The following is a 17,245-nucleotide window of genomic DNA, read 5'->3' on the forward strand; positions in this document are numbered from 1 at the left end:
GAGAAAGACCCTGATGTTAATAGTTGTGGTCACAAGCATTTATACAAACATACCGTATACAGAAATCGCTGTGCATCAAGAATCATTTTAAAGGGAACAATCAGTGAACCAACATTCTCCACATGCCCCAGCTGGATATTTGAAACCCATTATTCACAATTCTTGCGTCAGTGCCACTGAAGATGAACGGTGAGATGCAATCCTCTCAGTTAACACCAATTTTGTGAAATCGTCAATCCTGCTCTTCTGTATCTATTGCATTGAAGGATACAAAAACAGCAAATGATGACAGCCACCCCAAATCTGGCTGGAAATCCAGAGACTTAACACCTGTCCATGCTCATAGTATCTATCTCAGGGCTTTCCAGTCCTGCTGTGCCCAGACACCTTTCTTCTGTTAACTTTCATTGTCACATTGTCAAAGTACACTAAGTCTGCAAGTGCGACAATGATTCAGAACATCAAATTTGATAACTGGAATAAACATTCCAGTTTTGCCTTGAAAGAAAGATATCAATTAGCAAAATAACTATAAAACTAGTTGTCTAGGAAAACACTGGAAATATCAATCAAAAGTCATATTGACCCAGCTGCTCACTCTTGATTCCTCTGTCCCAAGGAAAGGCAAAGGTTAAAAGAACCATTTGGGCGTGGATGAGCAGTTTGATAGGGCTGCAAGCAGCATGGAGGGATGTCCACGCACCAGCAATAAATGCATCTATTGACATTTACAGGACTGTTTACTGTCTGGAATATCCACTCCGTGTTTTGGAGAAAAGGCTCTTTTTTCCCCCCCTATTTCAATTGGAAGTAAAGGGCACTATTGGTTATGGAGAAAATTTTGGATTAAAAAAAAAACAATGTAAGTAGCAGACTGATGTCCCGAGAACCCTCATTGTGAGGTTTAATTTTGCCCTTGTATCCCGAAAGCAGTCTGCTGTTAGTCCCTTTGGGTTTCAAATAGCACACATTGTTAATCTGGAAACCAGTCACTTATTGGAAGTAATTTTTTCCTTAGCTAAATCAGTAAATGTAGGTTTTACCTAGCTTCCCTTTCTCCAAAGTACAAATAATATCATGACCTTACATTTGTAGAGTGGTCTTAACTTCTTAGAGTACCAAAACTTTTATTATACTAGTTTATCTTCAAAGCAGCAAGGTGATATAACTGAGACACGTGGTCTCTCTACTTAGCAGGTGAAGTGAGTCATGAAGGGGTTTTATGGCTTTCCTAGGGTCACTCAGTGAGTCAGTTGCAGAACAAGGACCAGATACTAAGCTGTCTGGTCCCCAATCCATTGCTTTCTCCACTGCCTCACACCAATGTTTACAAGTCATAATTTTGTTCTTTTTTTGACTTTTCTGACGCACGTGTTTCTTTTGAAAACAGAGAGGGGGAGCTGCTGAATTGCTAAAGAGGTCATACCTGAAAAACAGTCACAGTTGGGATCAATTTTGCAGTCACAGTCAGTGGGGGCACCAGCCATGATGGAGATCTCCCCATTGGTGGTAACTTGCTGAATGCGGTTTACTTTCCTCTCGTCTGTTTCAGCTATGAAGAGCAGCCCGCTGTGGGAGACGCTGATGGCCCTTGCCGACTCCAGAGTGGAGTGAATTGCTACCTTGCTGACCAAGAAATGATCGATGCCTGGCACCTGGCAGTGAATGGGGCGCCCTGCAATGATCCGCACTCGCCTGTTCTCAGAAATTTGAAGCACAATGTTGTTATCCAAGACATACAGTGAATTGTCCAAGGGGTTGACTGCGAGGTCTGTTGGCCACTCTAATCGCACCTGCAAAAAGAACAGAACACACACCATTAGGCTACAATATCTTTCTGGGGCCGTTTTACCTTGAAAGAAAAATTGGTTTATTGGTTCCCCGTCTCATGAATTTCAGCAATGTTGGTGTTATCCGGCAAAGTTCGGAAGGACAGTTGATTAAGTGCTCTGGTAAACACATTTACCATTTATGCCATTTCCAACATAATGTGAATTATTTTCTGCTATAATTCCAGAAGGATCCTTCTCAGAGTGTGGGCTCTGGACCAGCAGCAAGAGCATCACCTGAGAACCAGTTAGAAATGCAAATTCTCAGGCCCCAGCCTAGACATTGAATCAGAAACTCTGGAGTTGGAGCCCAGCCAGCCATGTTTTAACAAGTCCTCCACGTGATTCTGAAGCACAATAAAGTTTGAGGACCACTGCTCTAGGGCTTCTGTGGCACTATGAGATGCAAATCTCTCTCACTGCTCTGTAGATGCATGGAACAGCAAAGTCATAGAGGCACCTGGACAACAGAGTGCTAGAGAAACCCGATTTTACTCTATCAGCAACCTTTTGGGACAGGACCTTTCATTGGCACAGACCTAGCATCTGTCTTGTGGAATACTCAGGTACAGTTCATCAGCTGGGGATTTGGAATCCTAAGTTGTAATGCACTGCTCATGTGGCTTGACCTGGTTCACTCCATATCCTCCTTTCCTCAGCAAAGAAACAGGTTGGTTTGTTCTTTCATTGGATGTTTGCTGAGCACCTTCTCTGTGCTAAGCCTTGTGCTAGGCTTTGGGCATTCAATAGACCCCCAAAATGACACAGCTCTGTCTTCAAATGCCTCATGGTCTACAAGAACCCTTGGAGAGCCATCAGGCAATTACTCTCCATGTCATGAGAAGGAGGCAGCAGAGAGGATGTGAGAGCTCTTTACCCAGACTAGGAGTCAGGAGGCAGGGTATTTCCAGAGAAGGTGGTACCTAAATAGGGTCTGCAGTGACCAGTAGGAGAGGAATGGGGTGGAAATGGCAGGCAGCAGAGTTGAGGGCAATCCAGGGAGAGGGAGCAGCATGGGTGAAGGTTCAGAGACTAGAGACAGTACGGCCCATCCAGATACTACAAACAATTCAGTAAGGCTAATACAGGCTGAGTGATGGGAGAGGTGATCGGTGAGAATCAGGAGGTAGACAGTGGCTAGGTATTACAGACTGAATTGTGCCCCCCTAAATTCATATGCTGAAGTCTAACCTCTAATGTGACTGTATTTGGAGATGAGGCCTTGAAAGAGGTAATAAAGGTTAAATGAGGTCATAAGCATGGGGCTCTCATGTCCTTATAAGAAGAAGGAAATACCAGGAATGTGTATGCACAGAGAAAAGCCCATGTGAGGACACAGTAAGAGGATGGGCGTCTGCAAGCCAAGGAGAGAGATCTCAGGAGAAGCCAAACCTGCCGACACCTTGATCTTGAACTTCCCGCCTCCAGAACTATGAGAGTATCACTTTCTCTTGTTAAAGCCACCTGCTCTGTCGTGTTTCGTTGTGGTAGCCCCAGCAGACTAATACACCAGGTAATGGAGAGATGTACATGTCCAGTTTTATTCTGATGGCTTTAAGTAAGGATGTGACATAATCATATTTGGGTTCTAGAGGGATCACACTGTCTGCTGTTGAGATCATATTGGAGGAGGAGGTGAGATGGGAAACAGGCCGCTAGTTAAGAGGCTCCTGCAGTGGTCCAGGTGAGGGATGATGGTGGCCTGAATTAGGTTGGCGACAGTGGGGATGGAGAGAAGTAGATGGATTTGAGACACATTAAGGAGTTAGAAGCAAAAGGACTGGTGTGTGTGTGTGTGTGTGTGTGTGTGTGTGTGTGTGTGTGTGTGTGTCTGGCGTGCTGGTGCCCAGTGCTGTGCTGGGCACTGGGACACACAGGCCAAGCAAACACGGATCTACTCTAGTTCCTTTCTTGACACAGGAGTCAGCCCAATGCCTACCCTGACATTTCCTCGACAGCTGCTATTTATCACCGGGCACTTCTCAGAGAACTATGTTATGTGCACTCTCGACTCCACCACTCACTTATTCTGTACTTTATTTCTCTTCTCTTATGGCTAGGCAAAGGCAGAAGAGTCTGCCCCATTCCTGGCCAAGATAGTAACAGTAATGTAGCTGCAATTCTTTTTGCCTTGAGTGAAAGCCCGAGGAAAGCTTTGTTTTTCTCCTTGAATCCAAAAGTCTGAAAACAAGATAAACGCTATCATCGCATTCTGAGGCCCACTATTTCCAGGTTGGAAGAGGCCTTCCACTCAGTAATGAAGTGGACAAAGGCCAGTCTGAGATAAAGCCCTTCTCTCTAATTCTGTCTCTTAATGGAGGGCAACAGGTGATGTTATAAAGAAGACAAAGGTTGTCTTTGACCTCCCCTCTTGTACCACTTGGGGCTCTTTGCCCCCTGTCTCTGAGTGTCTCTCCCAGACATGCAGCAGCCTCAACCTGTCCTCCTGTCTCTACATGCCCTCAGCCTCGACATAGGCTGGCCTTCTCTGGTCAGTACCATATGCCTCTGGACAGCTAGGAATTTGAATGCTAATGGAGTATAAAGCTGAGCTTCTGTTATGCATGTTCTACAGAGCCTTTCAGACTGAGGCCATTGGATAAACATTAAACACCAGCCTTAACAGCTCCCAGAGCAGTTTGCTGTGATGTGTTCCTCAGCACGTCTGTCTGAGGCCCTTGCATGTCAGCGCCCTGCCACGGAGAGGGAGAGCAGGGAGATGGAGGCCTGCGCTGTGGACCCCCCCATAGCCCTCACTCTGGACCTCTATACACACCATCGGGCTGGTACAGAAGCTGTCTGTGTGCGCTGGGCCTATGGAGCTCAGTCTCCCAGGAAATAAGCTGGGGCTGGCTGAGGAAGAGGAAACGAATGGATTTCAGTCCAACACTCGTATTTTGATCAAGTCTGAAGTCAGTGACCCAGAAAAAACAAAGTTGGCAGAAATGACGTTCTAATTATCCCCACTCTGAGAGCTGAGGCCGGGGCAGAGGCTGGGGATGGCACACACCTGGCAGAAGTCAGAGAAGGCCATGTTTTGGACTCAGTTCTCTGCGGTCAAGGCCGCCTCTGAGATAAAGGCTGGCAGTTGGAAGATGAGCTATTAAATTCTCCGACTCGCCCAAGCTGATTTAAGTCAACACTATTGGTGTCATGTTTATTAGGTTTAAAATTGCCTCAAAAATACACCAGCTATTGTGTCTGTTTGTTTTCTGTTCCATCAAATAAGTCACCCTCTGGCAGTTTCCTGTGACTAAAGTGGCCTCTGTGCTTCTGAGACACTTTCTGGACGAGCTACACAGAATCCCTTTAATTCCCATTTGATTTGTCTCTGAAAACTCCTCAGATGAAAGGTGTGTGGCTACTTAGTAGTCTAGGGTCTGTCTTTTCAGAAACTGGACCTTTTCACCTCTCGTAGGTTGTTAGTTCCTTCTACCTGCTTCTCATGTTAGATGCTCCCTTTTCCACGTAATTTTTCAAGGAACTGGTGCTTTATACCAAGGCGTTTCCATAGCACACAACGTAGCATGCGGATTGGAGTCTTTGTGCTCATTCTGGCTGTCAGAATTAGCATCTGTTAGTTGCAGAGAGACCCCAGAATTATAGACCACTGAGGTGGGGCTAAGGTTACGCCCTGAGGGCTGCTGGCATTTGTCCGGGTGGAGAGAAATAAACATTTCTTCTGGGGGTGGTGGGAGCGGAAAGAGCTGAAGGAACAGCAGTGAGGCTCTGGAATCTTCGCACAGTAGCCCGGCCTGCAGGCAAACCATTTGGCCTAATTTCTGGTCGTTGCCCCACCTTGTAAAAATACATTAATTTGCTTGAAATGTCAAAATGTATTTAAGCTAAACTAGCATTAAAGGTCACTGGTGTAGCCGCCAGCTGGTAGAATGTGCCCATCTCCCAACAACCTTCCCTGAGAAATAACCCAGAGCAGCAAGGGGCTCTTGGTCTGGATGTCAAGCCTTGACAGCACCATGTCTTCCTCTGCTAATTGAAAATCTGCCTTGAAGGCACTTGGCTCTCAGGTCAGCCAGTCCCATGGTTGAGAGCCAGCTAATTTTGACCTAAGTAGTAGTTTATAAAGCAACAGAATCCTATCGGGGAAAATCCATGTGTAACAGCAAAATCTAAATATGAGCCCTTGATTAGACTAAACTAGAAAATTCCTCAGTTATCCCACACTGTAGACACAGACCATAATTTGCAAACTGAGGCTCTCCCTAAGAGTTTCAAGGCTGGTTCCTTCCCATACTAGTGTGTAACCCTAGGCAAATGAGGTATCTTCTATGAGTCTCTGATTTCTTCATCTGCAATAAGGAAAAGAAGCTAATGATATTCTATCTACTTTTCAGAGATATTGCGTGGATTATTTGTGATAAGGAGGCAAGGTACTGAGCCCAGTGCCTGGACAAAGTATGGGATAGCCAATGGTATTAACATGAAAAATGGTCTCAAAGTCATAAACCTTTAGCGCTAGAAGGAACCTAGTCCAGTTACCATTCAATATAGTTCCTTTTCAGCTCCGTTTCCCAGACTTCAGTTGTCCACATAACAGCTTCATGAATTTTGCCTTAGCTGTCCACCACTTGCACTATTATTGACTTAATATTTTTCTTTAAATTGACCTACTTTTTAAATATAAATAGGTGCTGCCCCTTCCTTTGAACTGGTCCTAATCAATAACATCTGTAAAATTACAGGCCCACTCATCTGAGCGTTTAATAAAAGTAACTACTGTTTATTGAGTGCTTCCTACGTATCAGGCTCTTTACATGGATTATTACTTTATATGCTTAGAGCAATCACTTGAGAAAGAAACTATCAATATCCCCATTTTCAGATGTCTGCTCTTCGCCTCTATGCCGTCTGATTCCTCACCTAGAAGAGTGGACATGTTTCTTCACGCTCTCCTCACCAAGTCTGGCCTCCCCTTTACCTGGTTAGATTCAACCTAAAGGTTGATTTCAACCTTTTTTGTTGTTGTTGTTGCTGAGAAGGTCAAAGCTCATTAGGAGTTGAGTGATTTGTCTTTCTCTCTGTCAGTTGTTACCTTTCAGTTCAATGCTTTGTGGTGCCTACTCTGTCTCAGGCACTATTATAAAGGTAAATAAAAAAAGTCCCTGCCCTTTATGAGTTCACGGTCAAGTGACAGAAGGCAGATACGGAAACAGGTCATTTCAATATCACATGGTTAAGTGACACGATAGACACATGCCCAGGGTGACATAGGAACACAGAGGAGGAAGTTTGGGGCAATACTCCTAGAAGAGAAATGTAAACTTAATCTTGAAGGATGAAGCAAAGGTACTGAGAAAAAGCAAGGAGGGAAGAGTGATCTCAGCAGAGGGAAAAGAATGAACAAAAGCACAGAAGCACGAAACCATATGGGAGTGTGGAGCTCACCGCAGTCTGGGATTGCTGGAGCATAAGTAGGGTAGGTAGTGGTGGTAAATGAAGTTTCAGTGTTTGCCGGGGACTAATTTTAAGTCTCTCCACTGAGGCACTATTGTCATTTGGGACCAGATGATTCTTTGTTGTGGGGCCTGTCCTGTGCAGTACAAGATATTTAGCAGCGTCTCTGGCCTTTATTCACTAAATGCAAGTAGCACCTTCCCTTGAGCTGTGACAACCAAAAATGTCTCCAGACATTACCAAATGTCCCCTAAGGGGAAAACTGTCCCTTGTTGAGAACCACTTGAACTGAGGGTGTTGAGGAGTCAATGAAGATCTTTAAAGTTGGGGGTTGACATGGTCAGACTAGGGCTTTAGAAAGATCACTTAGGCTGCAGTTTGGGGAGCAGGCTGGAGGGAGACCAGATTGATGCAGGAGAATCAATTTGGAGGCCAGATCTTCACCAGTACATTCACACGTTAACATAGTTGTCCCTCCACCCCTCTCGCAAATATCTGAGTGCTGATTCAGACAGACATAGTCCCTGCCTTCACGGGCTTAGAGTCTGCTACACTGTTTCTCATGCTTTTTTGGATTTACAAAGCCCTTCGAGAATCTGATGGAAGCTATATACTCTCTCCGTAGAAAAAGGCTCAGATGTAGTAGAAGGAAGTGGTTAGGAGCTCAGGCTTCAGAGTTAAGACTTCCTGGGTTCAAAATTTTGTTATTTGCTAACTCTGTGACCTTGGAGCAAATCAGTTAACCTCTCTGAGCCTCAGTTTCCTTATCTAGAAAATTGGGTAAAGTAGTAATACCTTCTCAAAAATTTATTATAGGAATTATACAGAAAAAATCTACATAAAGCACTTAACACAGTGCCTGGTACACAGAAAGAGCTCTGTAAAGGCTACTTTTTATTATGGAACATGCCTGTATTTCTTCTCATTCCTGTCTGACTATGGAAATGTTCTATTCCGTGGCTATCTCATGAACCTTTGTTTGATTTTTTTTTTTTTTTGGCTGTGCCTCACGGCTTGTGGGATCTTAGTTCCCCAATCAGGGATTGAACCTGTGCCCCCTGAAATGGAAGTGCAGAGTCCTAACCGCTGGACCGCCAGGGAAGTCCCTCTCATGAACTCTTAAGTGCAGTCACATCGTCATGCTCTTTCAAGGTTTCCCTTGCTTCTCTGTCACCAGCCATTCCCTCCTTGTTCATTTATTCCATTGCTTGAGAATCCTTTTAAGCTATGTGTCCTCCAAGAAACATTTGGCTTATATTGGGATATATTATTTCACATACATTTGTCAGCCAATTTCATGGCTAATATTTCAGCTTATTACTTGGATTCCCCACTGTTATTTGTAACAGTACTCTTGGTGCAGTTACAAGTGTAGAACATGCTACTTTCTTTTCCTTTCTTCTGCCAATAAATGGCTCTTTATCCCATTTTAGGCATTATGCTAGGCAGTAAGGAGCCAGCTCTAACCAAGACAGACTAGGCCCTGCCCTCATGTAATTGACAACCTTTGGCTGACTTCATTTCCTTCATTTTCTAATAGATACAGGGTGTTGCTAGTGACACAGAGCAGTAGACTACTTCTGTTCCATTCCATCCATTTTAAGAAATTACTTCTCATGGAAAAGCCTCAGAAACACATCATGACTGTTACTATATTTTGCCATTGCTACCAAGTGCTAATAACTTCTTTTCCCCAAGTTCAACTGTGCTGAAGAAACCAGCTGTTTACCAAACGGCCCTGTCTCCCTATCCTAAACAGGACACTTCTCATCTCCCTCCTTTAGTACATTTCCAGCCTTGTGGCTCATCTGAAAAGTGACTGTTTGCTTTTGATCTCCGAGGCCTCTTCAGCAGGAATTTCCAGGAAGCGTATGATTATCGCTTCTGTAGTACGCCAACCTGGGGGAAGATGCAGTGACGGGACGCAATGCTCTCTGCCAGGTGTTCTGCCAGCTCCATGTTAGACGTCCCCGTGCTTCTAAAAGCTGACAACTCCAGATTGTTAACCATCACTTTCTGTCAGTTTTCAAATGGCCTTCTCGTTTCTTGACACTGATACTGTCTGAGCTTCTTCAAATTTATCAAAGAGGGAAAAAACCGTCTGGAGGAAGTTTGGTTTTCTGCAGCTGGAAAGCACAATGACACCTTTGAGAGCGATGATCCTTATTGATCTTGCTTTTAAAAAGTGGAAATTATTAGAAGATGAAATACACTGAGACTACATGGACTCGTCAACCGGCAAATTATTTCCCATTATCTCAGATCCACATTCTTGTGTTTCTCTGAATAACGGCTGGAGAGTTTGAGGAACCCCTCAACCTTTGGTCAAATGTGTCAGCCTGGTCTGTGTCCATGGCTGCCCAGTCAGAATAACTGACACGTAAGTCACGTTATTCATTGCAGATGAATAGCCAGGATCAATCGAATCAAGAGTTACAATTGGACTGATCTTTAGAATCATTTTGCTGCAGAGCCTATAGATTAAATCATACCTACCCCAATGTTTCAAAAACATTTTGGAAGTTGAGGAAACAAAGCAAAGCAAAACAAACAAACAAAAACCCCCCAAAGCAGAGCTGGTATGTTTCATCTTGCAATAATTTACACTTTTTAAAAGGAAGATCAATAGGAGCCATCACTCTGAAAAGTATCATTGTGCTTTCCAAGTGCCGCAAACCAAACTTTTTCCAGATGGCTTTTAGAAATTTGAAGAAGCTCAGACAGTATCAGGGTCAAAACAAAATGCTGAATTTGTGGTTACTAAGATGCCTGCGGCAGAGACTACTAGTTCTAGACTTACCCTATCATTCTTTCACTCTTTCCTCCTCCTTTAGTGCACTAATCTTAAAATTTGGGCACACTGCTATCTAGAATCGAAGACATTCCAGCCTGATTTGCAGTTATCTGTAGCCATGTGATAAAGTTCAAGGCAATAAGATGTAAGAGGAGGTGTGGAAGTATCCACACTTTTAAATTGATGCTGCTTAAGGAGAGCTGACCCAGCTGGAAGGAGCCTCTTTTTGCCCTTTCTTCCAGTATGCGATATGGATATAAGTGGCGGGAATTTTAGCAGATGTCTTAGACCATGAGGTGGCCATGAAAATGGAAGTTCTGTGCCAGGTGGGCAGGGCAGAATTTTAGGAGCCTGGGTCCCAGACGACCTCATGGAACTGCCATCCAGTCCTGGACTATATTAGTCTGGCTGCTATCTTGCTTATGTCACTGTTGTGTGTGTGTGTGTGTGTATGTGTGTGTGTGTGTGTGTGTGTGTGTGTGTGTGTGTGTGTGTGGCGGGGGGAAGGGGCGCTATTATTCTCAGCTGAATCCAATCACAACCAAGAAAATGTTCTGTTAGGCTTTGTTTTTGACTGGCGCTACCGACTATCCCAATATGGTCAATCCAGTCTAACAAATTTCTAGGTTTACATCTCTGGATAGATCACCAGTGTTCGCAAAATTAAATTAAATTGACATAAATTATGTCCCAAAGAGACCGACACATGCGCCAAAGTCCACTAGGGTAGCCCTTTGTTATGAGGATGACTAATTGCTTAAAGTTAGTGATTAACCTCAAGCATTCCTGAATACCCAGGGCTCCATCATTGGGTACTTCAAGCTGTTCTTCCAGGTCCATGACTCATTCAGATCCAACGCTTCTCCATTACACTATAAATATTTGTTTGCCTTCCTTTGTCTTCTATTAGGTCTGTGAGTCCTCAAGGGCAGGAATGAGGTCTCATTCATTTTTGTATTTCCAGTATCTGGTATTACAGTTGGCAAGTGTTTATTGAATGAAAACATTAGTGCCTCACTGACTGTAACATCTTCAGTCCATGAACGCATTTTAAAAATTGTAAAACACAAATTAGCTCTAAGAAAAACTAATTTTCATCAACATGTTTCAGTCAGTAAATCTGGGTTTCCAGAGACCCACTGAGGTTAGTGGGAGTTGCCATATTTCCTCAATCTTAAGAAGTGTATTTCCTACCCTTTCCATATTTTAAATTTTCTGAAGTGAGGTTTTGTCTTATAATCAACACATACATTTAATGGAGCACCTCTCCTCACTACCTAAAGTTATCAAATTGATGCTATGTTTTAGAATACATGGTGTCTTAGAACTGAGGAAATATGGTATTTCCATTTTGGTCTGCAGACTTCGGGGATCCCTGAGACTCTTTCAAGGAGGTCTGTGAGGTCAAAACTATTCTTAATACTATTTGCCTTTTGTATATTTTCTTATGAGTATATAGAGGAGTTTTCCAGAGGGTGCCTGAGGCTACTATAGCTTTGTGTTTAAAAAAATTCACACTTTTACTTTCCAATAAGGTAAATAGATAAAATCCACATAGAGAAAAGCTCTTTGAAGTCTCCAACAATTTGTAGGAGTGTAAAGGGGTCCTGACACCAAAAAGCTTGAGAATAGTAAAGAAACAGTGAATGAAACCGCTCTGTTACATAAGAGTTTCATTCAAGCTCATTAAGAAAAAAGCATGTATCCCTTCCAAGATGGTTTCTGGGGCCATAAGCTCTGTCCAAAAGCACACTGACCGTGTGGCTGAAAATCTTTCCTTCCTCTAGAGACCCAAGGCCTGATGGGTGCTATAAAAGTTTGTTCTCAGAGTCTCCCTCAGAGCAATCAGCACGTACACACTCTGTATGAGTCTGCTGTGTAATTGCCACTACCTCATCTTCATAACAGGCATAATTGCTCTGAGTTTCCGTCACCCTTTCTTGCATCTCCTCTCTGAAGCCTCAATTTTGGAAATGGCACTTGTGAATACACAGAATGTTTAACCACTTCCAGTTTTCAATTTACAGTCAAAGTCATCTATCAGCAGGAGATGAAGGCCCAGTGTGAAAACTACAGAATGTCCTTCAGACTCCACAGCTAATTTGTTTGTAAATTTGATTGTTATTGTAAGAACATATTGTACATGACGCTACTTGTCGATGTACTATTTGTATCTCTCTGTATCTTGGGTTTTATCATTACAGTCAAAGAACTTAACACTTTCAGCACTTCTGCGGGTGGGGAGAGGAACATGAAAGTTTTACTGTTTTTTTGCTTTTTCTTTTGTGTCTCTATTTCAATTTAATTTTACATGTATTTCTTAAATTCCCAGTGTATAGCCAGCACTGTGGGAGATACACATACAGAAGGGGAGACGACCAGAGAACAGTCCAAGGTAACATGAAATCCAATGTGAGACCAGGTGATGAGACCATGCATTCTGAGAGAATTTGGAGTAAAGAGAAGACCACTGTGGGTCTTCATGCAGTAGCGGGTGGGGCTCTTGTCGAGAGCCAAGGCTTTGCCTGCGTAGGAGCCAGGGACTTTGAAGAAGGCCCCGGAATCATTTGGTAGCGTTTCTTCCTGTTGAGCAGTTGCAGAAACTTGTCTGTTGCAGGTTGTTAATATTATAGTATTGGCTCGACAGGATAGACCAAGCTTCCAATTCCCTTTGGCACCTAAAGCAATTTACAGGCCAGAAGTATGACTGCACTGCTCTTATGAAATGTTCTGATTTCATTGATCAGCCACTCTGAGATTATGTTTTCATTTCTGTAGCTACTGCTAACCCTGTTTTCCGGTATAATATTTCAGGAAGGAACTATTAAAAAATTTCACCATGGAGATGTTTAGAAGTGGGCAGGGTTCTAAATGGGAAGAGCAATGTCACAAGTCATGATTGCTCTACTCAAAAGTTTATTTCAAGTTAGACTAGAATTCTACCACAGATTGTGTCTCATCTTAACTCTGTAATGTTTCCAAATGATAAGGACACTAATAAGAACAGATGGCCTAATGAACATTTAGAGGGAAGATTTAACTGGTCTTATTTTCATTAGGCCTGCAGTGCACTTCCGGGTTTTGCCCGCCACTTCCCTGTGTGTAATACGAAACAGCACATCCTCAACAGATGGCCCAGCTCAGGCTTCATGCTTCCAGAACTCTGGAGACTGGCCACCTGACCACTTACCATGTGTACAGAATCATTTAAGGAAGCAGGCAGGCTACGGACTTGAGCCTGAACAAAAGCAAAACGTGGTCATGCATATTGAGTACCCGAGCTTCAACAAGAGGGGAGTCAGACTCACTCTAGCAAACAAACTGAACAGCTCTGGTTGAGGTCTCCCCATAACAGCTTCTTATGGATTCAGTAATGATGAAATCCTCTGTGGCAAACGGTCCACTCTAATTAACATTTCATCCAAACCGTAAGCATATCTGAGTGACTCCGGCAGCAACAATGACATGGAAATCCAACACTTCATTGCACAGTGTGTTAGTTAGTGAGCTATTGTCTCCCAGCTCCAGACTCACCCCTTTAAAGACACTGCTTTGGATGAACCGGTTTGCAGGGCAGAAATAGAGACACGGATGTAGAGAAACAAACGTATGGACACCAAGGGGGGAAAGCGGCGGGGGGGTGGGGTGGGGGGGATGAATTGGGAGGCTGGGATTGACATATATACAATAATATGTATAAAATAGATAACTAATAAGAACTTGCTGTATAAAAATAAGTAAAATAAAATTCAAAAACAAAAAAAAGACTGCTTTGTGATACTGGGCTTGGGACTCTGCAAACTACATTTCTTTTTTTACCAGCTGGATTTTTGATCAATCCTGACGATCTGGAAAATAAAGTGATTCTGGAAGGCTAGAGGAGGGAGAAGGCACTCACTCCTTCCCGTCTGCTTTCTGTTCCAGTCAGTGTTGCTGTAACAGTAGCCCTTCATCCTGGTGGCAGTGGCTGGCTGCACTTCCCAGCTCCTCTCCGTAATCGGAGAATTGGTCTCACCATGCTCCCTCTCAGGGACCGGAAGCAGGCTGACTGGCATCCTCTTCTCAGAGGAGTAGGTCCCACTTGGATGGATTGAATCCTCCACCTCTCTAGGTTCTGACAAGTCCAACCCCTTTCTTCTGTTTCCCCAGCCCTAGAGGTGGTGGCTGCCTCCTGCAGGTATCATCTCTTTTCTTGCAGCCCTCTAACACCTGTGCAGCCCATTCCCTATATTAAATCTCTCTCTGTTGAAATAACTAATTTCTGTTTTTCTGACTGGATCTTACCTGAGATTCACAGCATCAACCCATATACACGACAAAGGAAGAGCAATACCCACTGCGGGGCAGTGGTAATAGAAAACTAGTAAAAGTGAGCCAGAACCAGCAAAGACTATCTCGTACTGAGAGAATTTATTAGTCAGCAGCATCCTCGGTGTATCTACTGGCCTGTGAAGCTGCCATGTCCAGAAAATAGCCACATAAAATAAATCTGCTGTGTTTGGACTTTAATGAAGTTGGTTGTGATTGACTTTAACCAGAGCTTCTCTGACTCTCTGGTGCTGCCATGTTGATGTCCTTACTGTTTAAAAGCTTCTCACTCTTGTGATTTTTGAGGATGATTTCACAGCGGATCACGCCACTCTCCCATACATCTTTTGGAGAAAGAATTCTGTACTGAATGATTCATAAGGTGGGCCCATGACAATAGTTCCTGTGCGCTTAGAATTTACTTATTAAATAATAATACAATGGGCATTTACTACTAAATGTCTCTTATATTCTCTCTTGCTAGTCTCCTTGTCAGAAATTAGGATTGCTCCTTCAGAATCCTTTTCCCCTTGATTTGGAATGGGGAGTGTATTCTGAGGTAGACCAAGTGAACACCTGTTTTTCTTAGGTATCTCAAGATAAACACCTCTCAGCAGGTGTAGCCTCTTGGTAAGTCTTTCATATGTTCCCGTGTTCAATTTTTACAAATATACTAACTTCTGCATGAAAAGATGACACTCCTGGTGACAGCCAACAGAACTTTCTCTTTGAATTCTGTTTCCATTTAATAAATATGATTCATGCACTTCCCCCTCCCACAGTTAATAGAGAGTAAGGCTATATTTAAACATAAAGTCTGAAAGATAGTTAGGCCAATTGGCTCACATTGGGACTCAGCCCAGGATGTTGGCCATATAAGCCCTAGATGCTAACCACTGAATCTGCCAACCAGATACCTCTGCATCTTAGAGAGTTCCAGGTTTATTTCAGGTTATGGCGCCTGCCAATCAAAATGTGTGCAAGACTGAGTGGTTCAAAAGTAGTTTGCAAGTTTTGCATCTTGTGACTCTCCCTGAACTTTGAAGATGCTTTTCCTCTAGTGCTTAATAGTTTTAATAAGAGCTAACATGCCATTGTCCTTTGTGTGGAAAGAGGACACTGCTGAGGGAGTTTTATTTATGTGATAAATTATATTTTCGATATAGCATTGAGTATGGTACTTGACTTTTATTTTAAGGCCCCTGACAACTCTGGCTATTTGTTTGTGTGCAGACATTTCAGCAGAATTTGGATGTGCTGGAGTTGAAGATGTTGGCCTGCTGTTCTCCACTTCTTATATAAACAACCGAGCGTTCACTTTGGAGGGAGCAATGCAAATATCTTGGGTAATAGGTTATTCCACCCTGATTGTGATTTCACCTAAGAGATGTAGGCCTAAAAAGTGCAGTTAAAAGAAAAAGAGTTTGAATGAATTTGGAGAAGGGAAATGATTGATATTTAAAGAAACTCTGGGACTTCCCTGGTGGCACAGTGGTTAAGAATTCTCCTGCCAATGCAGGGGACATGAGTTCGAGTCCTGGTCCGGAAAGATCCCACATGCCGCAGAGCAGCTAAGCCAGTGCACCACAACTACTGAGCTTGCACTCTAGAGCCTGCGAGCCACAGCTACCGAGCCCACGTGCCACAACTACTGCAGCCCATGCGCCAAGAGCCTGTGCTCCACAACAAGAGAAGCCACTGCAATGAGAAGCCCGCGCACTGCAACGAAGAGTAGCCCCCACTCGCCACAACTAGAGAAAGCCCGCATGCAGCAATGAAGACCCAATGCAGCCAAAAAAAAAAAGAAAGAAAGAAACTCTGTGGGTAATTTTATTGTAATGCTTCTCCCAGTTTATAATTTTGTTAAATTTGGGTTTTTATACATTAGACTTTTTAAAACTGATTGACATGCTTGGAACCTGAATATCTTGATTAAAAAAAAGAAAAAGACAAAGCAACTCATACACTAAACTTGCTTCAAAAATTCTAGGACACTGCTCTCTTTCTTATTATGAATATATTAGCCTCATAACTTCTTTCCTTTTGATTTTCCACTTAGCTGGGAGCCTCTGTTTTGTCTTGGGAGAGTCATATTCTTCGTATTGACCTAGAAAAACCCTGTCGTCTTACTTATCTACTTTTATATTTAATTTTTTTGTGAAATTGACCCACCTAGGATGGCCACCCACTGAATGAGCTGCTCTTTACCTCTTGATTTCAAAGTGATGGAAGATGATCTAAAATCTATACATCTCAAATTCACAGACGTATGAAACTCACACTACATTCCAACCCTAGCTCCATAGTCCGCGTGACACTTCTTGAAAGTAGAAAGAAAATGAAGGATTCGGGGCACCATTCAATGACTACAGTGAACACACTTTAAGCAATCTAGATAGAGTGTCACATCAGCATTAGGCACATGAAACATTCTGTGAAGGTCACAGTAGATTAAGACCAGTCTCTGGAGCATATGCTTGATACAGCCCATCAAACTCATATACAGGTTTATGCATGCCTCTCTGCAAAAGGTACCCCTATGTACAAAGGACAGAAGGGAAGATTACACAATTTCTATAGCAGTTCCAAACTTCTTGGTCCTTTTATATCATGGTTCTGTAAATTATCACTTCAATTTTCTGTTCTGTGAATGGAAGGTCAAAAACTACTACTGGTGCTGCCGCTGCTCCTCCTCCTCCTAATTTATTGAGCATTTATGAGCCAGGTACTTTGCTAAGTGATTTTTTATATATCAGTATTATCTCATTTAATCCTCACAACTTCCCTATAGAGAAAAGTATCACTGTCATCCCCATTTACAGATAGAATTTTCCCCAGAGGCACACTTCTAGCAAGTGGTGGAGCTGGGATTCAAATCCACGTGGTCTGTTTTCCCAAC

The 17,245-nt window shown here is 43.1% G+C and overlaps 1 protein-coding gene across 1 annotated transcript in view; it reads right to left on the reverse strand.

The window, feature by feature from the left end:
* Positions 1-17,245, reverse strand: part of TENM1 (teneurin transmembrane protein 1) — a 569,033-nt gene that overhangs the window by 41,958 nt on the left and 509,830 nt on the right. The window contains exon 24 of the mRNA XM_082446781.1: positions 1,427-1,793. Within this exon, the coding sequence (XP_082302907.1) occupies positions 1,427-1,793 (367 nt within the window). The remainder of the gene's footprint in view (positions 1-1,426; positions 1,794-17,245) is intronic.

Source organism: Balaenoptera physalus, assembly GCF_965194825.1.
Source record: "Balaenoptera physalus genome assembly, chromosome: X".
Lineage (NCBI taxonomy): Eukaryota > Metazoa > Chordata > Mammalia > Artiodactyla > Balaenopteridae > Balaenoptera > Balaenoptera physalus.